Source organism: Scyliorhinus torazame, chromosome 18 (genome assembly GCF_047496885.1).
Source record: "Scyliorhinus torazame isolate Kashiwa2021f chromosome 18, sScyTor2.1, whole genome shotgun sequence".
Classification (NCBI taxonomy): domain Eukaryota; kingdom Metazoa; phylum Chordata; class Chondrichthyes; order Carcharhiniformes; family Scyliorhinidae; genus Scyliorhinus; species Scyliorhinus torazame.
The window spans coordinates 59,011,023-59,036,165 of NC_092724.1; the positions used below are offsets into that span (position 1 = coordinate 59,011,023).

Consider the following 25,143-nt stretch of genomic DNA (forward strand, 5'->3'; position numbering starts at 1 on the left):
CTATACAATTAATTCCACTCCTCTGCTCTTTCTCCCAAAGCCCTGTAAGGTTTTCCCTTTGTGTTTAACATGCTGAAGAGATTTCAGCATGAATCTGCTTCCACCACTTTTCAGGCAGTATACTGCAGATCACAACATCGTGCTATGTAAAAAAAAAAAAAAAATGTTTTTAATTATCATGCCATCTCCAGTTATCTTAAATCTGAGCCCTCTTGTGATCAATTATTCGCCCACTGAAAACAATTTGTCCTTACATATATTATGCATGTATTTGAACAAACTTATCAAATCTCCCCTTAACTTTATTCCAGGAGGGCAATCCATTTCTCCAGTCTCTCCGCAAACCTTTTTCTTATTAGTATTCGTCCCTGGGAAGAGAGTGTCTCTCACGGGGTCAACATTCACAAACCATCCGTGAGAAAGTGGTGACAAGTTGAGTTGCCTTTTTGAAATGTTATGCCCCTTGACATGTAAGCACATCCACAGTGCTGATAGGAAGAGTGTTCTTGATTTTGATCCAGTGACAGGTGATATCTTTCCAGGTCAAGATTTTGTGCAACTTTGAGGGGCAGTTGCAGTTGGTAATTTTCTGCTGCCCTTATCCATCTAGGTGGCTGAGGTCTTGGGTTTGGACTTGCTTTCGAAAGAGACTCGGCAAGTTGCTGCAGTGCATTTTGGATATGATGCACACTGCTACCACGGTGTGCTGGTAGTACAGGAAGTGAATTTTTAAGGTGGCGAATGGAACATCAATTAAGTGGGCGGCTTTGCCTGATGGGATCAAAGTGCATCTATCCAAGGTAGTGGCGAGTATTACAGCACATTTGTGACTTGTGCCTTACAGATTATGGACAAGCTTTGGGAAGGTGAAAGGTGAGTTAGTTGCCACAGAGTTTGGTGCCTCCAATCTGCTCATTGCAGTATTTATATAACTGATGTAGTTCAGTTTCTGGTCAATGGTAATCCCCCCCCCCCCCCACCCCCCAAGGATGGTTCAGGGATTCAGCAATTGCAGTGTTGTTACATGTCGAGGAGAGATGGCTAAAAATTCATTCTTATTGGAAATCTCGTTATATCTCACGTGGCGTGGCGAGTCGGGTGGATCCCGGAAGAGCTATCAACCGGCTGCGTCACCTTCTGAGGGCAAGTGGCCAGTATTTGTCTGGCACTTGGTGTGCTTTGAATGTTACTTGCCATGTATTAGCTCAAGTCTAAATGCCGTATAGGTCTTGCTTTTATGATTTTAATTTTGCTAGGATTCTCTGACGCTGCACATAGTGAAATGCCGCCTTGATATCAAGGGCAGCCACACTCACCTCACATCTAGAATTCCGTTATTTTGTCCATACTTGGACCAAGACTGTAATAAGTATGGAACTGAGTGAACCACAACTGAACATCGGTTATGTAAGAACAAAAAGTGCTGGAAAAACCCAGCAGGACAACCAATATCTGTGGAGAGAAACACAGTTCACATATCAGGCCAATTAACTTTTATCAGAATTCTGATGAAAGGTCATCAACCTGAAACATTAGCTCTGTTTCTCTCCTGACCTGCTGAGTTTCTTTCAGAACTTCTTCTAATTTCAGTATCCAGCATCTGCAGTAATGTTCTTTCATGCGAACATCGGTGAGCAAGTTATTGCTGAACTTGCTTGTTGACACCTTTAATGGCTTTGCTAATGGTTGCGTGTATCTGATGACCTGGTCGTTGGCTGGATTGGATTTGTCTTGCTTTTTCTGGACAGCACACATCTGGGAAATTTTCCATATTGTCAGGTAGCTTTTTGTAGCTCTAATGGAACAGCTTGACTTGGCATTACCACTGTGCACATAGCCATTCTGTGTCCAGTGAGCTCATCCATTTCTTGATGCCAAATGGAATGAATTCAATTGGTTGAAGACTGGCATCTGTGAGGCTGGGGCTCTCTGGAAGAAGCGGAACTAAATCATCTAGTCAGAATTTGTAATTCAAGATCATAGAATTCCTACAGTGCACCAGGAGGCCATTCGGCCCATTGAGTCTGCACTCGCCCTCCGAAAGAGCACCCGCCAAGGCCCAATCCCCTGTCCTATCCGCGTAACCCCACTTACCCTTTGGAGAATTAGGGGGCAATTTAGCATGGCAAATTCACCTAACCACATCTTTGGACTGTGGGAGGAATGGAGCATCCGGAGGAAACTCACGCAGACACATGGAGAACATGCAAACTCCACACGGTCACCTGAGGTTGGAATCAAACCCGGGTTCCTGGTGCTGTGAGGCAGCAGTGCTAACCACTGTGCCACGGTGCCTCAAACCTTTCTGCCTTGTCTTTTGCACTGACCTTAGTTGTTCAGTTGTCTACCATTCTTGACTGGGTGCAGAGTTTTAATCTGATCTATTGGTTGTGGGTTGCCTAGCTCAGTCTATGTAGCATGCCAGTTTTCATGTTTAGCATGACTGTAGTCCTGTGATGCAGTTTCACAAGATTGGCACCTCATTTTTAGATATACCTTATGCTGCTCCTGGCAATCTCTGCATGCTAATTGAACCATGGTTGATCCCCTGGCTTGCTGGTAATGATAGAGTGAGGAATATGCAAGCATGAGGTTACAGATTGTAGTGAAATGCAATTCTGCTACTGCTGACAACCTACAGCGCCTCATGGTTTGGAGCAACTAGATCTGATCTGAATCTACCCCGTTTAACATTTGTAGTGCCACAGAGCATGGCAAAGGGTGTACTTAATGTGAACATGGGACTTTGTCTCCACAATGACCTGATTTCTTCTACCCAAACTGTCATGGACAGATACACATGACAGATTGGTGAGGACGATGTCAAGGTGGTTTTCCCTCATATGATTCTTTCATCTTCTGCCACAAGGCCAGTCTGGCAGATTTGTCCTTCAAGACTTGGCCAGTTGGTCAGTAGTGGTGCTATTGAGCTGTTTGGTGAATTATATTGTCTCCCATCCAAAGTACATTTTGTGCACTTGCTGCCCTCGAGTGATTCTTGTAAGTGATGTTCACCATGGAGAACCCGTAGGAGGTTTCATTGTCCATGTTTAACCTACTGCCATGAAACTTCATGGGGTTCAGAGTCAATGTTGAAGACTTTCAGGCCAATCCTTCTTGAATGCCGACCACTGTGACACCACATCTGTCCTGGTGAACTGCAGCGGTGCAAGAAGGCAGTTTACCATCACCTCCAGGGCAGTTAGGGATAGGCAGCAAATGCTGGCTTTGCTATCTACCCCCATGTCCCTTGAAAGAATGAGGAGACCATTCACCACAACATGCCAGTGCTGGATCTTTGGTAGAGCTATCTAATCCCATTTCCTTGCTCTTCCCCATAACCTTATAAACTGCTACCTGGCTTTGCAAATTTAATTGACCAATGGAATATTAGAGCAGATTGCTGCAGGATTCTGCCTCAGTTATTCATAGCCCAGAACCTCCAATATGCAGCTTCCAACAATAACAGGAAGTGCAATCAGGTGCCACAGCACGCAATCTCCCTCTTTACCTGCAATCTCAGAAATCGCTTTTACCTGAGTGATAAAATTGGAAGGTGAAATGAGCTGCATCAATTGCAACAGATACAGGTCCAACTGAGGCTACTGCCAGCGCTAATGCTCGCTCATTGTCTTGAGGAATGCTTTTGTATCCAGTGCATTTGGCAGCACTGTTCTGGGGGCTGTACCTACAAGACTGCCCATCCTGTAACATAAAAGAATAAAAAATATATATATTTCAAATTTTATTTGAGCTAATCTGTGGAGTTAATGATTCCTGTTACCTCAGACAACAATGACAGCAGCTTGAGACGTTCACAAATGTGTAGAAAATCAGATGCCAGATCAAACACTTGGCCAAAGTGGTGGATTTTAAGGAGGGTCGAGGATAGGTAGTGATAGGAAGGCATAGGAATCTCGGGCGGGAATTGCAGAAAATCAGGAAGCTGAAGGCACAGCTCCCAACAGTGGAGCAAAGTTAGGGAAGGGTTAGGAGCAGTCCGAATTCCGGTGCCCTTGCAGCACTGCATAACTTCACTCTGTAGGTTTACATTTGATGACTTAGGCCAGGTACAAAAGGTGGCGGATGCCCACATTTAAAAAAAAAACAACAACTCTGGATGTGAGCAAGGCCAACAATCATTGTCCTTCCTTGTTTCCCTGAGTAGATGGTGGAGGAGCTTCGTGATCGTCTGTCACAGCTGTGTGAGGTCACTTCAGAAAGCAGTTAGGAGTCAATCACGCTGGAGTCAGCATGGTGGCACAGTGGTTAGTTATCACTGCTGCCTCACAGCACCAGGGACCCGGGTTCAAATCCAGCCTTGGGCCACTGTCTGTGTGGAGTTTGTACCTTCTCGTGTCTGGGTGGTTTCCTCCGGGTGCTCCGATTTCCTCCCACAGTCCCAAGATGTGCAGGTTAGGTGGACTGACCATGCTAAGTTGCCCTTTAGTGTCCATAGGTTGGGTTACGGGGATAGGGTGGGGACGTGGGCCTAGATGGGGTGCTTTTTCAGAGGGCCAGTGCCGAATGGCCTCCTCCTGATCTGTAGTGATTCTATGAGTCAATTCAGGATTAATCTGAACCACTGCGCTACGTACTCCTCTGCCAGATTTAATGGTGTATTGTGATGAATCGGTAACTGGGTTGGAGGAGAGAATCGTGGAGAAAATAAGTATTCGTTTTCTTCATGTCGTTCTGAATGTGAATTACAGCGTCCACAGCAGCCTGCCTAGAACTCGGGGATATGACCATGCAAGGTCAGCTGTCAGGAGAGGTTCCAAGCATATCATGTTGCAAGTAACTAGAGCAGAAAATGCAGTTAAGATGGACAAAGGATAACCTCGGGTGGCGGCCATGGACTGAGCAGTCGCACATTTGGTGGCTCCTGCTCAAAGTGGTATTTTTTGGTCTTTTCCACATCCGCAGGGCGAAGCTTTTGATGGACTGAGGAGTACCTGGAGAAGGTGTAACTCCTCTGGGTGTGGTTGGTGGATGGATCCACGAACTAGGTGTGAGGCGAGAAGAAAACAGCTGCTGGAGCAGGAGAGTCTTCGTGGTGTGCCACAGGATAGGTTGGCAGAGATCATGGGGTAGGTTGGTGGAGGGCAAGGGGGTTGTTTGCCCGCCCAGTGGTCAATTGAGCAGCTAGTGGAGTTTTTGAATGCTAAATTCAGCCAGAAAAGGAAGGAGGCCCTGGAAGACCTGGCCAAAGTGGTGGAGCCGATCAAAGCAGGGATCGCGTGAGTGGAGCGGAGGCAGGAGCCCCAGGGCTGCGCAATCCAGAAAGTGGAGGAGGCGGTTGGGAAGCACGAGGAGCAGTTGGCCTCGGTGGGGATGATGCAGGAGATCCAGAAGAGGCTGAAGGAGAAGGTGGAGGATCTGGACAACTGCTCCTGAAGACAAAATTTGAGGATCATGGGGATGCCCAAAGGCATCGAAGATGCAGAGGCCTGCACGTATGTGGCCAAAATGTTGGAGCAGTTGATGGGGGAGGGGGCCTTTGACCGAGCACACAGGGCGCTGATGAGGCTGCAAGTGGGCGAGCTGCCAAGGGCGCTGGTGGTGCGGTTGCCCCGTTTTCTGGATAAGGAGAAGATCCTTTGGTGGGCGAGGCAGATGAGGAAGTGCACTTGGGAAGGGAATGAGCTGCGGGTGTACCAGAACTTGGTGCAGAACTGGTGAAGAGAAGGGCCGGGTTAACCAAGTCAAGAAGGGGTGAAGTTTGGGGTGCTGTACCTGGTTCGTCACTGGATGACTTTCCAGAAGCGTGAGTATTATTTTGGCACGTCAGAGGAGGCGATGGAGTTCATAAGGGACAATGGACTCTCAGGAGAAGGAGGACATTGAACTTTGGAGGAGTTTGTGCGAGTGTTTCCTTGTTTGTTCTCTGAAAACTTTTCCCTTTGAAGTATTCATTTAGTTTGGATAGTGGAGTTTTTGGAGAGCAGGCCCTTTAAGGAGGAACATCAAGGGTGAGTGGATCTTTTGCTGCGTGAAGACTCTGAAGGTGGACCTGGCCTTTTTGCAGGAGACGCACTTAAAGATGGGGGACCAGACGAGGTTGAGGAAAGGATGGGTGGGGCAGGTGTTCCACTCGGGACTCAACATGAACATGGGGGGGATGGGGGGGGCGGATGCTGGTGAATAAGCGGGTGACGTTTGAGGTGGGAAACATTTGTGGCAGATTTGGGTAGGAGGTTAGTGGCGGTGAATGGGAAGTCTGAGGGGATGCTGGTGGTCCTGTTAAATGTTTATGCCCCGAACTGGAGTGATGTGAATTTTGTGAGGCAGGTGCTGGGGAAGATTCCTGACCTGCACTCGCACCGATTGAACATGAATTTTGGGCGGGGGGGTGGTTTAATATGGTTATGGAGCCGAGTTTGGACTGGTCGACCCGAGGTCGTTGAAGGCGGTGGCAAAGGAGCTGAAGGGATTCATGTATAATATGAGGGCGTGGACCCATGGAGGTTTGGGAGGCCGAGAGCAAAGGAATACTTGAATACTTCTCCCAAGTGTACTCCCAAATTGACTTTTTTGTGGTGGACAATGCCTTGCTGGCGGGGTGGTCAACTCCGACTATTCGGCAATCGTGGTCTCTGAACACGGCGCACTGGGTGGATTTGCGAGTGGACGGTGGGGGAGCCCAGCGCCCACAGTGGACGTTGGATGTGGGGCAGCGGCAGATGAGGTGTGCGAGCGGTTGAGGGCTGCCGTTTGGGGGTATATGGAGCTCAATGATACGGGGAGGTCATGGCCACCATGCTGTGGAAGGCACTCAAGGCGGTGGTTAGGGGGGAGTTTGTCTCCATTTGGGCGCATAAGGAGAAGGCCGAATGGGCGGAGATGGCAAGACAGTCGATGAGATCCTGAGGATGGACAGAAGGTATTCGGAGGCAGGGCTGTTGAAGGAGAGGCAGAGGCTCCAGTTGGAGTTCGGATTAGTGTCTGCACGGAAGGCGGTGGGGCAGCTAAGGAGGGCCAGAGGGGCAGTATATGAATATGGCGAGAAGGCGAGCAGGATGCTGGCCTACCAGTTAGAAGAAGCAAGAGGTGGCGAGGGAGATTGGCAGAGTAAAAGACAAGATGGGAAGGATGGTGTATTTGGAAGTCTGAGGGGATGCTCGTGGTTCTGGTAAATTCTATAAGAAATTGAGTTTGAGCTGCTGTTTGGGGGGGGAAGGGAATGCGGCAGTTTTTCGACGGGTTGGAGTTTCCCAGAGTGGACGAGGGGTTAGTGCATGGCTTGGAGGCCCCAATCGGGCTGAGGGAGGTGATGGAGCATATGGGAGCAATGCAGGCAGGGAAGGCCCCAGAACCGCATGGGTTCCTGGTGGAATTCTATAAAACGTTTGGGGGGACCTGGGGCCACTGCTGGTGAGGGCATAGAACGAGGCTAGGGAGAAGGGGGATCTCCTCCCCCCCCCCCCCCCCCCCCCCCCCCCCCACACACACACACACACACACACACACACTATCGTTGCCTTGCGAATTGAGGACTGTGTCCCGGGGGTGACAGGCAGGACCAAACTGGGTTCATGAAACGGAAGCAGCTATCGGCGAATGTGAGGAGGCTACTCAATGTAGTTACGATGCCTCCGGAATGGGTGGAGGTGGTGACGGACATGGAGAAGGCATTCGACCGGTGGAGTGGTAATATCTGTACAAGGTGCTGGGGCGGTTTGGGTTCGGGCAGAGGTTTGTGGACTGGGTCCGGCTGCTGTACAAGGTACCGGCCACAAGTGTGCGGATGAACAAAGTGAGTTTGAGATATTTTGGGCTGCATTGGGGGACGAGGCCAGGGATGTCCACTCTCGTCATTGCTCTGTGCTTTGGCAATAGAACCGCTGGCAATGGCGCTAATGTCGAGAGAGCGGAGAGGGATTGTGCGGGCGGAGGGGGTGGGGGGGGCAAGCAGGGTTTCGGTGTATGCGGACGACTTGTTGTTATACATTTTGGACCCATTGGGTGGCATTAGGACCATTATTGGGATATTGGAGAATTTTGGCCGGTTCTTCGGGTACATAGGAAAGAGAGAGGTGTTCCCCATTGAGGCCAAAGGGCAGGTGAAGAGATTAGGGGAGCTGCTGTTTAAGGTAGTGGGGATGAGCTTTTAGGTAGCTGGGCACTCGGGTGACGTGGGGTTGGGCGCAGTTGCACATGTTGAATTTGACTCAGTTGGTGGAGCAGATGAAGGAGAACTTTAAGAGGTGGCATTAACGCTGGCGGGATGGGTGCCGACAGTAAAAAGGACAGTGCTGCCAAAGTTTCTGTTTCAGAAATCTCCCGATCTTTGTCCCGAAGTTCTTTAAAAAGGTCAATGGGCGGTCTGGCAATGCCGACAATAATGAACTGCTATTGGGTGGCGAACATCGCCATGGTTAGGAAATGAGTAGTGGGGGAAGGGGTGGTTGGAGGCGGTTTCTTGTAAGGAGCGGCCTAAAGGCGTTGTTGACAGCGCCTCTGCCATTCTCACTTTGCCAGACATTCGGTGAACCCGGTGGTGGTGTCAGCCTTGAGGATGTGGGGGCAGTGGAGGCAGCATTTGGGATTGGGGAGTGCCTCAGTGTGGGCACCGATTTGTGACAACCATAGGTTTGCACTGGGGGGGTTGGACACGAGGTTTCATGGTGGCCGCAGGCGGGGATCGAGCGGTTCGGAGAACAGTTTATAGGGGGCAGTTTCACAAAGTTGGAGGACCTGGAGGAAGAGTTTGAGCACGCATGGGGGAACGGTTTCTGGTACCTGCAGGTCCAGGATTTTGTGAGGAGAGTGGTGCCGTCTTTTCCTGGGTTACCGCCCTTGGGGTTGCAGGATAAGGTGCTGTCAAAGGAGAAGATAGGGAAGGGGTAGGTGTCCGAGGTCTACAAGGAGCTCACGGATTGGGAGGGAGCCTCGCTGGGGGATATAAAGCGTAAGTGGGAGGAGGAGTTGGGAGGGGAGATAGAGGCCGGGACATGGGCTGAGGCCCTGCAGAGGGTGAATGCATTCTCGGTGTGTGCGAGGCTAAGCCTCATTCAGTTTTAGGTAATTCATAGGGCACATATGATGGTAGTGTGGATGAGTAGGTGTTTTGATGGGGTAGAAGCTAGGTGTGAGTGGTGCAGGGGGAGCCCGAAAATCACGTCCTCAAGCTTTGGGCATGTCCAAAGCTAAGAGGGTTCTTGTCGGGATTTGCAGGCGTAATGTCCGAGGTGCTGGGGGTGAAGGTGGCTCCGAGTCCAGAGGTAGCGATATTCGGGGCGTCGGAATACCCAGTCCAGGGGGGGTGGGAGAGGCCAATTTCTTGGCCTTTGCCTCCCTGATAGCCCGGAGTCAGATCTTGCTGGGATGGAGGGACCCCGAGCCACCGAAAGCGTGGCTGTGGATGAGTGACCTGGCTGAATTACTGAGGCTGGAGAAGGTCATGTTCGGCCTGAGGGGGTCGGTCGATGGGTTCACTCTGAGGTGGAAGCCTTTCATTGACTTCTCTAAGGAGGATTGAGGGATCAGCAAAGGGGCGGGAAGGGGGGTTAAAATGGGGAAGGCAGGGTGGGAGAAGGGGACGGTGGTGGAGGGGGCAGTGGGTATTGGTTATTTAAAATGTTGTACGATTTTGCCTCTGTTTTGGTTTGTTTTTAGAAATATGCCTGAATAGAATATTTTTTTAAATATATACAAAGGATTTAAACTGAGCTGAATAAGGAAATAATATTTTCTCTGGTTGGAGAATCATTAGTTTTAGAGATTGTCAGAGAGATTATGAGGCGTGGTTGGAAATAGTGGAGATTAAATGCTTGCCACTGGAATTAGTTTTTGCAAAACATTGTATTGTGTAAAGAAAAATGGATAAATATTTGAAGAGCCTGCAAGAAACCGGGCCATTAAGAGCAAACAATGCAAATTGGTTTTGTGTTGGATTGCTCCAGCAAACATGGCATAAATGGATAAATGTGGTCTGGTTCTGTTGTAACTGGCAAGCAAACTCTCCTTGTGACCAGCACATTTGCTAAAGTTGGTATGTAATAAGATTATCCTTCCAGACCCAAATATACCCGATGTATATATTGATTGGTGAGTCGCAGGTAAGACCTGCATATCGGGAGCGGAGCTGAGCGGGAGAAATCGGGACTGCGTCTGAGGAGGTAAGTAGTATTTGTGTCTGTGTCTCTGTGTGTTTTCAAATTGTGGGGAGGGAAAACAAAGAGATGTCACAGTAAAGCTGTGACCTGACTGGCTGGTAAGGAATCTGTGTTAAATTTGAAATAAAAACTAATTAAAACTTATTAACTAGGTAGAGGAGTAACTAAACCAGAGGGCAGAGATTAGTATTTAGCTTTTAATTTTACAGTGGCAATCTGGTGTCGGGGACCATATAGTCAATCGTAACTTAATCTAATAATGATTTGAGTGATTATTTTTACTTAATTAACTAGTGCTTAAATGTCACTCAGCGGGGTGCAATGCTCTTAACTGTGAGATGTGGCAGATCTGTGACGCTTCCAGCATTCCGGTCGACTACGTCTGCAGCAAGTGTAACCAATGGCAGCTCCTCACAGACCATGTGGTTCGGTTGGAGCAGCAGTTGGATGCACTTAGCAGCATGCAGGTGGCAGAAAGCGTCATAGATATGAGTTATAGAGACGTGGCCACACCCAAGGTGCAGGCAGGCAGATAGGTGACCGCTAGAAAGGGCAGGCAGGCAGTGCAGGAATCCCCTGTGGCTGTCCCCCTCTCTAACAGGTATACTGTTTTGGATACTATGAGGGGGATAGGGGGATAGCCTATCAGGGGAAAACAACAGCAGCCAGACAGTGGCACCACAACTGACTCTGTTGCTCAGCAGTGGAGGGCAAAGTGTAGGAGAGTAATGGTTATATGGGACTCTAAGGGGTACAGATAGGTGCTTCTGTGGACAGGAAAGAGACTCCAGGATGGTGTGTTGCCTCCCTGGTGTCAGGGCATCCTGAAGGGGGAGGGTGAACAGCCAGAGGTCGTAGTACACATAGGTACTAACAACATAGGCAGGAAGAGTGATGAGGTCCTGCAGAAGGAGTTCAGGGAGTTAGGCAATAAGCTAAAAAGCAGGACCTCGAGGGTTGTAATCTCAGGATTACTCCCTGTGCCCCGTGCCAGTGAGGCTAGAAATAGGAGGATAGTGCAGCTCAATACGTGGCTGAGCTGGTGGTGCAGGAGGGAGCGTTTCAGATTTCTGGACCACTGGGATCACTTCCAGGGCTGATATGACCTGTAGAAAGACAGGTTGCACCTAAACTGGAGGGGCACCAATATCCAGGCTGGGAGGTTTGCTAGAGTCACTTGGAAGGATTTAAACTGGTATGGCAGGGGGTGGGAACCAGAGCTCTAGCTTAGATGGTGTGAAAACCAAAGGGGAAGCACAAAAATAAAATAACAACATCACCCTGTCTGTTCAAACACAGTGGTTTGAAGTGTATTTGTTTCAACGCCAGAAGTATAGCGGGTAAGGCAGTTGAACTTAGAGCACTTATTAGTACTTGGAATTACAATGTTGTGGCTGTCCCAGAAACATAGTTAAAGGAAGGATTGGCAGCTGATTGTTGGAGGATATAGATGCTTCAGGAGAGATAGAGGGGATGTAAAAGGGGTGGGAATGTAGCATTACTGGTTGAGGAGAATGTTAGAGCCGTACTGCGGGAGGACACCTTGGAGGGCTTATACAATGAGGCAATCTGGGTAGAATTTAGGAACAGGAAGGGGGCAATCACAATGTTGGGCATTTATTACAGGCCCCCTAACTGCCAGCGAGAGATAGAGGAGTAGATAGGTAGAGAGATTTTGGATAGGTGCATAAGTAACAGGGTTGTTGTGGTAGGGGATTTTAATTTCCCCGATATTGACTGGGACTCACTTAGTGTTAAGGGTTTGGATGGGGCAGAGTCTGTAAGGTGTATCCAGGAAGCCTTCTTGATGCAATATGTAGATAGTCCAACTAGGGAAGGGGCAGTACTGGATCTGGTATTGGGGAGTGAGCCTGGGCAGGTGGTTGAGGTTTCAGTAGGGGAACATTTTGGGAGTAGTGACCACAATTCCGTAAGTTCTAGGGTACTTTTGGACAGGGATGAGGGTAACCCTCGCGTTAAGGTGTTGAACTAGGGAAAGGCAAATTACGGTGGGTCGCACGGTAGCACAGTGGTTAGCACAGTTGCTTCACAGCTCCAGGGTCCCAGGTTCGATTCCGGCTTGGATCACTGTGTGTGTGGAGTCTTCACGTTCTTCCTGTGTGTGTGTGTGGGTTTCCTCCGGGTGTTCCGGTTTCCCCTCTCAGTCCAAAGATATGCAGGTTAGGTGGATTGGCAATTCTAAATTGCCCTGAGTGTTAAAAAAGGTTAGGTGGGGTTACTGGGTTACGGAGATAAAGGGGATAGGGTGAAGGCGTGGGGCTTAGGTAGGGTGCTCTTTCCAAGGGCAGATGCAGACCCGATGGGCCGAATGGCATCCTTCTGCACTGTAAATTCTATGATAACATTTAGACAGGAATTGAAGAATTTGGATTGGGTGTGGCTGTTGGATAATAAATCAACATCGGACATGTGGGAGTCTTTCAAGTGACAGTTGATTAGGATTCAGGAAAGTCACTTTCCTGAGAGAATGAAGGATAAGTATGGGAAGTTTAGGGAACCTTGGCTAACGAGGGATATTGTGAACCTCGTCAAAAAGAAAAAGACTTTTGTACGATCTAAAAGAGTGGGAACAGTCGAAACCCTTGAGTATAAAGAAAATAGGAAGGTACTGAAGCGGGAAATTAGCAGGGCTAGGAGGGGTCATGAAAAGTCCTTGGCAAGTAGGATTAAGGTGAATCCTAAAGCTTTTTATTCATATGTAATAAGCAAGAGGGTGGCCAGGGAAAGGATTGGACCACTTAAGGACAATGTGTTGAGAAAATGGGCGAGGTACTAAATAAATACTTTTCATCAGTGTTCAGTAAAGAAAGGGACTTTGTGGAAGTTGATTCTTGAATAGGGTGTGTGAGCAGTCTGGATCATGTTAACATCGAAAAGGAGGATGTATTGGGTCTCTTAAAAGATGTTAAGGTGGATCAGTCTGGGCCAGATGGGATTTATCCCAGAATACTGAGGGAAGCAGGGAGGAAATTGTTGGGGCCTTGACTGACATCTTTGTATCCTCATTGGCTGCAGGTGAGATCCCAGAGGACTGGAGAATAGCTGATGTAGTACCGCTGTTTAAGAAAGGTAGCAGGGATAATCCTGGAAACTATAGGCCATCAGTAGTAGGTAAATTATTGGAGAGAATTCTCAGGGACCGGATTTATACCCATTTGGAAACCAATAGACTCATAAGCGATAGACACCTTGGTTTTGTGAAGGGGAGGTCGTGCCTCACTAACTTGATCGAGTTTTTTGAGGAGGTGACAAAGATGATTGATATGGGGAGGTCGGTGGACATTGTTTACATGGATTTCAGTAAAGCATTTGACAAGGTGCCTCATGGCAGACTGGAACAAAAGGTGAAGTCACATGGGATCAGAGGTGAGGTGGTAAGATAGATACAGAACTGGCTTGGTAACAGAGGCAAAGGGTAACAGGAGAAGGCTGTTTTTCTGAGTGGAAGGTTGTGACTAGTGGTGTTCCACAGTGATAGGTGCTGGGGCCTCTGTTTTTTTGTGGTGTACATAAACGATTTGGAGGAAAATTTAGCCGGTCTGATTAGTAAGTTCACGGATGACACCAAGGTTGGTGGAGTGGCAGATAGTGTTGAGGATTATCATAAGATACAGCAGGACATAGGTTGAGATTTGAGCAGAGAAATGGGAAATGGAGTTTAATCCGGAAATATGTGAGGTAATGCATTTTGGTAGGCCTAACATAGAGGGGAAATATACCGTAAATGGTAAAACTCTTTGGAATATAGAAAGTCAGAGAGATCTGGACATGCAGGTCCACAGATCTTTGAAGGTGGCAACACAAGTGGACAAAGTCGTCAAGAAAGCATACAGAATGCTTACCTTCATTGGACAGGGCATCGAGTATAAAAATTGGCAAGTCATGCTACAGTTGTATAGAACCTTGGTAAGGCCGCACTTGGAATATTGCACGCAATTTTGGTCACCACACTACCAGAAGGATGTGGAGGCTTTGGAGAGGGGTGCAGAGGAGGTTTACCAGGATGTTGCCTGGTCTGGAGGGTGTTAGCTATGTGGAGAGGCTGAAGAGACTGGGACTGTTTTCATTAGAAAGACGGTGGTTGAGGGGTGACCTGATAGAGGTCTACAAGATTACAAGGGGCATAGGTAGAGCGGATGGGCAGGCACACTTTCCCAGGGTGAAAGGGGGTCAGTCTCCAGGGGGCATAGGTTTAAGGTCCATGGGGAAAAGTTTAGAGGAGATGTGCGAGGCAGGTTTATAATACAGAGGGTGGTGAGTGCCTGGAACGCGTTGCCAGGGGAGGTTGTGGAAGCAGCTACATTAACGGCGTTCAAAAGGCATCTTGACAAACACATGGATAGGATGGGCATAGCCGGATATAGCCCAAGGAAGTGCTGAGGGTTTTGGCAAAGGTTGGTATCATGACCGGTACAGGCTTGGAGGGCCGAAGGGCCTGTTCCTGTGCTGTTTTATTCTTTGTAATAGCAATCTGATGTCAGGCATGAGAGTAGCGCACTTCAGTGAATAATGGTAATCAAAAAATGATACTGAAAAAGAGCAGAGTATGGTACTGATTTCAAAACAGGACACCAAGGGTAACTATAATGAGAACTTTTAAAGAAGAAAATAAATATCTATATTTGGTAGATATAACAACTTCCTTAAACTACCATTTGACTAATTTCTAGAGGTACACCTGTAGAAAATACTGGATTTTGTCACTCTCGTAAGCTCTTACCATTCCAGTATAGGGATAGGAAGTCTCATTGTCTATTCCACCATTGTGCTCCACATACTTAAACGCTTGTTCTATTCGTCCACCGCAACATCCTTTGTTGCCATGGTGTCTAGAACAGTCCACTAGGTTCTGTTCACTCAGCGAGATGAGTTTTCTTGTCTTCCTGAAGATCTGCCCCTCTAGTGATCCGGTTGCACTGAATGCCCAGCATGAACCACAACGACCCTGGTAATGCAGCAGTCAAGGTATTATTTAAATGGAGAAAGACTGCAGAACGCACTTGTACAGATGGATTTGGGTGTCCTCGGACATGAGTCACAAAATGTTAGGGAAAGATACAGCGTATGATTTGGAAAGCAGATTAAATGTTAGTATTTATTACAAGGGGAGGGAAATATAGAAATAATCTTATAATCTTTATTATTGTCACAAGTAGGCTTCCATTAACACTGCAATGAAGTTATTGTGAAAAACCGCTAGTCGGTACACTCCGGCACCTGTTCGGGTACACAAAGGGAGAATTGAGAATGTCCAATTCACCTAACGTTCACCTAATCTTTCGGGATTTATGGGAAGAAACCGGAGCACCCTGAGGAAACCCGCACAGACAAAGGGAGAACATGCAGGCTCCGTGCAGACAGTGACCCAAGCCGGAATCGAACCCTGCTCCCTGGAGCGATGAAGCAGCAGTGCTAACCACTATGCTACAGTGCCTCCCTCAGTAAGGACGGTTTTCTGCTGCTGTACATGGCCTTGGTGGAGCCACATCTGTGCACAGTTTTGGTCTCCTTATTTGAAAAAGGATATCATTTTGTTAGCAGTTCATAGAAGGTTTAATCAGCTTATGCCTAGGATGAAGGGCGTATCCGATGAAGACTATAATGAATTTCAACTAGGAACTAGATGGATTCTTGTCAATATTGGGATTTAAAGTGTTCAGAAATTCATCAAACATGTGCTGCAGATAGATGAGCTGCATGGACCAGAGCATCATGACTTAAATCCATTGCTACAGAGCAGAATAACTATGGGACCACGGCACATTTAAATTGCAGCAATGTTATATTTCAGTTGAGGTGTCAATGTTTAAGTGGAATAAGTTGAAACATTAAACACAGCAAGGTTCCACAAATAGAAATGTGATAATGACCTGATCATTTCTCTTTAGTGATTTTTGTTGATTACATTTTGGCCCAGACGACATGGAGGACTCCCCTGCACTTCTTTGAAATAAAGCATGGGGCCCTTCAACTTCACTGAAGAGCGCAGTTGGGTCCTTGGTTAGCATAACCCAACATCATGCCCAAAATTGTTCTTTAGCGTATTTTGATATTCGATATATCATCCCCACTGACCCTTTGACAAAAATTTCTGACAGTAAACCAAATACATTCTTCAAAGAGTCTAACAGTAAGACTGGGCTATGATTTACTTGAGTTGGACCTAAAACATGCTTTCAGAATATGGATATTCACCTGATTCTTCACTTCTGTGACATAGCCATGTCCACGCCAATCAACAGTCTGAGGAACATCAGACTGATTGGGTGTTGGTTCATTGAGAGTGGAACTCTGTGGGTTTCTTTGAACAAATCCATTCATGCATTGGTTGAACTCTTCACTAGTCTGAAGAATACAAAAATAAAAAAAATGATGGTGTTCAGTGTATTTTTAATGAATATCTGAAAGATGCCCTTGGAATGTCCCAAAATCGTTTTTTTTTTTTAGAGCCAAAGAAATCCATTGGAAGTTAATCAGTGTTGCAATGCAGGAAACACGAGTCAATTTGTACACAGCAATTTTCCACAAACATCAATGTGATAATAACCAAAGAGAAAATGCTGGACAATCTCAGCAGGTCTGGCAGCATCTGTAGGGAGAGAAAAGAGCTAACGTTTCGAGTCCAGATGACCCTTTGTCAAACCCTTTGTCATGATGACCTGATCTGTATTTTGTGAAACTTGCTGTTAAAATTTGGCCCGGACAACATGGAGTGTTGTCAACACTGCACTTCTTTGAAATAGGGCATGGGGCCCTTTAGCTCCACTGTAAAGGGCAGATGGGTCCTTGGTTAACATATCATCCAAAAGACAGCACTCCCTGAATACTACCGTGAGCCTGAATACTACCGTGAGAGTATCAACCTAAGGACTTGCACCCACACCCATCTCACCTGACTGCTAATACTGAATTTGACCCTCAGACCGTGTTAGGGTCCCTGTTGCGACAGTCCCAGCTTTACCAATCTATCGTCCTAACTGAAGTCTCTCACCCCTGGAACTACTGTCCAAAATCTTTTCTGCGCTCCAATGCCTTCACACGTGTCCAAACCAGAAATGGACACTGGTCATTATCATGAATACAGCACCTTTCATACTAAAAGCTGCTCACTTGTGACCATCAGTCTGGAAATGTAAATTGTGGGGTAGAAGACAACCCATTTTTTTGGTGCAAAAAAAATAATTCTTTTCCATATACTTTGGTTCTATTTCTCAGGCTCTGGGTATCATTTCTGATGTCTCCTGGTTGAGATATGTTTACTATGCATTGAATCCCTTGTTGATCTATGCATGGTTATGGTGGTATTACTGGACTCGTGATCTGGAGTAATGCTTGCCATGATTAAGGTAAGTTATTTAATTTGGGGATGAATTGGATGCTTGGCTTAAAGGCTCCTGATACCTGTTAGATATTGCCTCATCGGAGAGTCACTTCACCAAGGATGCTGCACTAGCATTCCATTCTGATGGCCATATCCAACAGCAAATGCACAAACATACCCGTGCCTGTAAAGAGTTTGGTTGGACCATCAGTATCAAATGTCAATGTTCGGGATGTTGCCGGGCCACCAATCAGCATTGCCAGTATGACTCTGGAGGTAGTTGATAACTTCACTTATCAGGTTCCACAATCACCAGCATCTGTCACTTAATGTTGAATTCTGCAAGTGCGTTGTAACCGCTGCGAATGTTATCTCCAAGCTGAGTAACAGTGTGAAACAACAGCAAACTGACTGAGAACACCAAACTGCAAGTCCAGCAAACCTACATTCTTCGTGCATTCTTCTATAGTGGTGTGACCTGGACAATATATCCCAGGGAGAAGAGAATGCAGAACAGACTGTACCTTGGCTGTCTCCAAAGTATCAGTAGCATTTGTAGGCAAGATGAACAACTCCGAGGTCCTGGAATACATTAATTCCATCAGCGTGCACCATTGCTAAGTCCAGGATGTCTGCACTGCGTCAGCTTTCATCAGGTGAATGATGCCCATGTACCCAAAGATCTTCTGTACAGTGAACTGGTCGCTGGGTTGCGATCTGCTAGTTTTTCATACCTCCACCATAAGGACACTTGCAAGCAAAATATGATGATAGTGGACATTGAAGCTGAAAAACACACGGCTGGGAAGCCAGAGAATCCCACTCAATGTTTCTTCTCTTTAGAACACCCCAAAATAGTTCACAGCCAAAGGCCTACTTTGCAGTATAATGATTGTTGTTTTGGTACTTGATGGCAGCAGCCAATTTAGGAGAACATGCTGTGAACAAAATGTTCCCCCAAACAACACATGAATGACTGACCAGCTACTTTGGTTTTGATGGTGTTATTTGTTTAAAAAATGTTGATCAGCTCACCGGGAGAATTTCCTGCTCTTCTTTGAAAAGTGCCATTCGCCCTAGTGAGTGAATGTGCTTAATATCGGATCCAAAAATTACAACCTCGCACAGTGTAGCATAATAATAATGAGCTTTATTGTCACAAGTAGGCTTACATTAATGAACAATGAAGTTTGAATTCTCTTAGTAGTGCAGTGGGACGTGATCACACAAACCTCAATGTCAAAAAAGTATTACAAGCTAAGTCAAACTGACACTGAAAGGATGCGGCTGACCCAAACTGCGCAAAGTTAAGAGCTCGTTGTGTTAGAGGTAGCATAGTAGTGGCTAAAAGATTGTTTTCTGGCAGCCAACGAGTATGCATAAGTGGGGCTTTTTCTGAATAGCAGAATGTGATGAGTTGCCTCAGCTTTTACAATTTATATCATTGACTTAGATGAGGGAAGTGAAAGGCATGGCAGATGAGACAAAGCTAGGTAGTAAAGGATGTTGTGAAGAGGACATAAAGTGGTTGCAAACGGATATGGATAGTTTGAGTGAGTGGGCAGAAGATTGGCAAATGGAGTAAAATATGGGAAAATGTGAAGTTGTTCACTTCAGGAAGAATTAAAAAAGAATATTACTTCAACGGAAAACGACTGCAGAATTCCGAGATGCAGAAAAACCTCTTCTGTTCTCATGCGTGATTCAAACGTTAGTATGCAGTTGCAGCATGCTTTCAAGAAAGCTAATGGAATGCTGTCCTTTATTACAAGAGGAATTGAACATAAAAGCAAGGATATCATAAGGGCATTGGACGGACCATATCTCGAATACTATGTGCAGTTTTGGTTTCTTTATTTAAGGAAGGATGTAAATGCATTGAATGCGGCTCAGAGGTTGTTTACCAGACTGAGTCCTGGAATGAACAGCTTGTCTTAAGAGGATAGGTTGGACAGACTGGACCTTTTCGACTCGGGTTAAGAAGAATGAGGAGCGACTTGATTAAAGTATATAAGATCCTGACTATCTAGACAAGGTGGACGTTGAAAGGGTGTTTAGAACTCGGAGGCACTGTTTTAAAATTATGGGTCGTCCTTTTGGGACTGAGGTGAGGATAATTTTTTTATGAGGGTTGTGTGACTTTGGAATTCTCTGCCTCAGAAGGGGGTGGAGGTGGAAGATTGAATATTTTTAAGGCAGAGATAGATAGATTTTTGTTAGGCAAGGGATCGCTGGTTATCGGAGAGGTAGATTGAAATGTGGAATTCAGAACACAAACGGATCAACCATTATCTTATTGGATGGTAGAGTAGACCCAAGGGGCTGGTGGCCTGCTTCTGCTCCTATTTTGTATGTTCGTAAATACCTGCAGTCACTTTGTTTTGAGACTCACCATATCACCGAAGTGATTCATCTCCATGCGAAATGTGTGTTTACCCATTGAATACTCCAGGTTATGATCTTTAATTTTTTTGAGGTTCTTCTCCCATGTTATTCTCCTCCAATTTTCTTCATTCTAAATGTAAAAACACAAAAATTCTAGCTTCGTAATCAAGACTCCTGAAAACTTGGCGTACCCAACACAAGAGAGCATAGAGATAGATAGCAGTGATGACAAGCTAGCCATCTGCTCAAAGGATTCAGACTACAATTTAATTATTAGCTGAACATATGATAGGACTGTACAGTGCTGTGGACAAGCTTGAGGTCATTATATACTTTCTTTAATTTTGGATAACAAACTCATTATTTACACCTTTTAACTGTTTAACCATTTAAATAAATTAATATCCCCTCCCCCGCCCCGGCCACCGCACTCGAATGGAGTGAAAGAAAGCACCTGATCATGAGGTATTATGGGCTAGTTGAGACTTTCAGTCTTTTTTGATTTTAACAAAAGCAAACAGATGAGTCTTGCCAAATTGAATACCTCCAGTGTTTCTGTTTCTTACCCCTCCATACAGTTTTCCATGAAGTGATGTCCATTCCATCCAATCTTCATCCAGTGCAGAGTCAAAGGTGAGTGAAGAGACTGCAGTCAGAATACAAGTCACCAGAAAAGGAAAGATCTTCATCGTCTATTGCCAAAGAGATTATAAACTGTTAGACACGAGACTAATCATCATTACAGTGCAGTATATTAACATCAATTAAAACTACCGATTCCAATGACTCAATCTTTACATGTGCTGATGTGAGCTATGTACATTAAAACCTTGTTAACTTAGAGCAAACAAGGCTGTAATATAGCCCATAGTCTCCAAGACTCAGATTAATTTCTGACGGATGTTGGCTACTATAGTATAACAACTACACTGTAGCCTGAAGGGGAATAAGTGCACTATGAACATGACTCCTTGCCTTGTTGTGAATGAATAAGCCTGGTCAACAGCATTGGATATATATATTCGCCAAGGCCGCCAAATTATAAGGTGTCATGTGAAGATGCTTCCATTGAACTAAAGGCAGATAGCTGACGTTTATGGGTATCAAAAATATTAGGCGTTGACCCCTGTAAACCTCATTCAAATCTTCACCCTAACTTAATGTACAGTTGATTTTTTTTTTTTTTTTTATCCAATTTTAACAGCAACTTGTATTTATATAATACTGTGTAATAAAACATCCCATGGGACTTTGCAGGAGCATTATAAAACAAAGTTTGGCACTGACGACATAAAGAGCTATGGGGCAGGTGACCAAAAGCTTGGCCAAAGGAGTATGTTTTGATGAGTGTCTGAAAGGATGGTGGAGAGGTTTATAGAGGGAATTCCAGAGCTTAGAACGTAGACAACTGAAGGCCTGCAACTAAAACTGGAGTTATTAAAATCAGTGTTCAAGGAATCAGAATTAGGAGGAGCACAGACATACTGGAGGGTTATGGGGCTGAGGAAATTATAGAGATGAGGAAGGGTGAGGCCATGAAGGTATTTGAAAACAAAGACAAGCATTTTAAAATGGAGACACTTAACTGGGAGCAAATGTGGGTCAGTGAGGACAGGGGTGGTGGGTGAATGGGACATGATGCGAGCAAGGACAGAGGACACCAGAGTTGAATCAGCACAGGTTTACAGAAAGTCGAATTTTGGAGCTTGATGAGTACTGCTTTGGAATAGTAAGATCTTGAGATAATATCCAAACTCTGAATTTAACCTGATTTTCCTTGAACTGGAGTATGTCATATTTCTGTGGGATTTTACTGATTACTTCAGTTGGCATTTGTAAACTCTATATCAGGCAAAGTTGCGCCTTAAAAACCTCTTTGCTCAAGCTACTGATCACCTGCCCTAATATCTCTGTGGCTCGGTGTTGGAATGGTTTTATGACACTCTTGCAAAGCTCCTATGTGAATTTTTTTTAGTAGTTTTGTTTGGAAACTTTAATAGATTTTTGTATGTGCGTCAAATAGTAAATTACCAGGCTCTGGTGGCTTTAAAAAAATTCTTTCACAGAACGTAGGCGTCATTATTAGGCCAGCATTTGTTGCCTGACCCTAATTGCCCTCGAGAAGGTGGTGATGATGTGGCTTTGCTTGGAATTGTGACAATAAATATATCAAATTTGAAGAAAGATTGAAGTAAGAGAACTTTTATGGTAATAATAGCTTCAGGACAAAATAAGTGACATGGACAGAATAAATGACCTCCTAGTCATTCTCTACGAACACTTGTGGTTGAACCACTGCATCTACAAGTAATGCAATCAATTAAAGAGCACTGTTTGTGGCTTTGACCTTTGCCTTACTTTGGAAAGCTAATGGTGGTGGATTATGTAGTGATGGTTGCGAAATTGTTGACATTTATGGTGCAGTCGGTTAAATGTTCCATGAGGTGACATTTTCAAGTCAGGTTTTTTTTGAGAAATACAAGAGTATTGAATAAAAATTGAAGAAAATATGAGAAATCTAAGTGAGTCAAGAAATCCCAGTTTGAGTTTGAAGCGTCTGTAAAGTCTATAAATGATGGAAACTGAGAAAAATAAGTTCTGAGAAAAAAGAAACAAGCAAAGTGCAATTTCATGACTTCAGGATATCCTATAACCCATCATATTTAACGAAATGTAATCTTTGTTAGAATGTTGAGGAATATGGGAACAGATTTGTACATAGCAAAGTGATGAGATAAACTGTTTTTAGTGGTGATGGCTGAGGGATGAACATTTGTGCCAGGGCACCACCCATAATCTTTGAATAATGCTGTGGGATCTTTTGCATCAAAATGAGAGGTCATGGTTTAATATTTTATCCAGGAGAAAGCACACCTGGTGGTCCAGTATTCCCTGAGTACTGAACGGAAATGTCAGCGTAAGTTATGCAAGTGTGGCTTGAATGTAGCCATGTAAAATGGCTAACTCCCGATTAGAATGGTCAAACCCCGATTTAAAATGGCGAACGGAAGAGGCTGATGGGAAAATCAGCCAACAGGACTCAAACAGACAGCTGCAGGTAAAATAGTGTATTCGCCTCTGGGAAGGCCAGACAGAATCAATACCTGCAGCCATCAACATAACACACCAGCAATCTGCATATTAAGTAGCAATCCCCAGGAACAATATGCTGCAAATTAGAAACACAAAGCCAACCCAGACTTTTCAGCGCCAGCAGGAGCTTACACAAAGAGAGGTGACTGACCCCCCCGAAACCGCCCATCGATCAAGGAATCGCTCCAGCATTGGAGAATATCGAACCAAGTGATTGGGACCAAATCCAATCACTTGGAACCAGGTACAGGGTCCGCCCCGAAAGGCAGGAAGCCCCTGGGGACTATAAGAATAGAGTCCAAGGTCAAATCGCTCTCTTCCTCTCTCCATCCTCCCGCACCCTTTGAGACCCTTTTGCTGACCCTCTACAACAGCCGCAAGAAACGTAAGTCTTACTCCAACGCTCGCTACGAGATAAGCACTCCTGACTATCGACCTGTACCAGCTTTGAATCCCGCAGGCTCAGAACCCATACGAAAGGCCATTTGTTTCCCTCACCCGGTGGGCCATTTCCAAAGTTAAGTATTGGCCTGTTAGTTGTAGGAAGTAGCTTAGAAGTAGAATTAATGTATAGGTATTGATTGCTGTATATAATAAATGTGCGTTGATTTAACTCTTACTAAGCGGTGTGTTGGATTATTGATCATTACTCGGACTTGAACCATGTGGCGGTATCAGAAAGATACCTGGCGAATCGAGCAAAGGTGAAAGAACAAGAGCAATTAAACTAAGGCTAAAACGAGCAACATGAATCCATAACTTCCTGTCTCAGAGGCAAGGGGGCCGAAGCTGAAACCTGGAACAAAGAGAGGGGGCCTCTGGATCATTTTAATCTGTGGTCACCATTAACCCTTTTACGTTTGAAGTGAAACCAAATAGAAACACCATTCTTTATTGCCAAATCCAATATGCAACGAAAGTGGATAGCAATTTGAAAGGTTCAAAGATTTTTTAAAAATTAACTTGCAGGATGTGGGCATCGCTGGTTAGGCCAGCATTTATTGCCCATTCCAAATTGCCCTTGACCTGAGTGGCTTGCTAGGCCATTTCCGACGGCAGTTAAGAGTCAACCACATTACTGTAGGTCGAGAGTCACATATAGGCCAGACCAGGTGAGGATGGCAGATTTCCTTCCTTAAAGGACATCAGTGAGCCAGCTGGGTCTTCACAACAATCAATGGTAAATTCATGATCACAAGTACGGAGAAAGTTTATTTTCCAGCTTTATTGATAGAATTTAAATTCCACCAGCTGCTGTGATGGGATTTGAAGCTGTGTCCTCATAAAAGTAGCCTGCACGTCTGGGTTATTAGAATAATAACATTACCATTTTCTCTAAATTTGGTTCCGAAACAATTTGGCCGATTATAAGGAAATTGCCATCTGGATGTTTATGTGACGTTTTATGGTTGATATTTTCTTAGGTTCAGAATTGCCAGCCACTGGTAAGCGGTCTTCACGATCTCTTTGGCTTGGAATGTACTCTTTTCTAGCCGTTCTGATTGCAAATGATAGTGAGACTCAATAATCACAATCCCTTACTCTATATACAGCCCACCGTAAAGCATCATGTAGTCCTCCTTAAGGAGAGGAAGTGGGGCAGCACGGTGGCGCAAGAGGATAGCACGGTTGCCTAACGGCGCCGAGGTCCCAGGTTTGATCCCGGCTCTGGGTCACTGTCCGTGTGGAGTTTGCACATTCTCCCTGTGTTTGCGTGGGTTTCGCCCCCACAACTCAAAAAAAAAATGTGCAGGGTAGGTGGATTGGCCATGCTAAATTGCCCCTTAATTGGAAAAAATGAATTGGATATTCTAAATTTATTTTTAAAAAGAAGAGGAACTGAACGTTCACAGTTTTCCCAGACTCAGACTTGAGATGTGAAATGAAGAAGGGCTTTTCTTAAGGCAAGTGGACAGACTGTATAGTGTAAAACCAACAAATTGAATAATGACAATGCCACTCACTCTCTCTCTAAGCATAGGGAATGAATTTCTGCAGGGCCAGTGTAACTTCAGAAAAGAACCACAGCAACCTGAGAAATTAACTGTTTACATTGTTTTTCCTGAGGTTTCCATGCCTCTTTTTTCAAAGTTGTGGCAATTGGAAAGCATACCATCTGAAACCCAACTCTAGAATCTATCAGCCCTCTATAGTTTGTTGGTTTAGCTCAGTTGGCTGGATAGCTGGTTTGTGATGCAGTGAGGC

General features: G+C 45.4%; 1 protein-coding gene across 1 annotated transcript in view; it reads right to left on the minus strand.

The window, feature by feature from the left end:
- The window catches only part of LOC140395234 (procathepsin L-like), a 29,072-nt gene that overhangs the window by 1,204 nt on the left and 2,725 nt on the right, over positions 1 to 25,143 (minus strand). The window contains exons 2-6 of the mRNA XM_072482786.1: positions 20,412 to 20,537; positions 19,853 to 19,975; positions 16,335 to 16,484; positions 14,860 to 15,084; positions 3,537 to 3,705 (exon numbers count right to left, since the gene is read on the minus strand). Coding sequence (XP_072338887.1) covers positions 3,537 to 3,705; positions 14,860 to 15,084; positions 16,335 to 16,484; positions 19,853 to 19,975; positions 20,412 to 20,534 — 790 coding nt within the window. The 5' untranslated portion in view covers positions 20,535 to 20,537. The remainder of the gene's footprint in view (positions 1 to 3,536; positions 3,706 to 14,859; positions 15,085 to 16,334; positions 16,485 to 19,852; positions 19,976 to 20,411; positions 20,538 to 25,143) is intronic.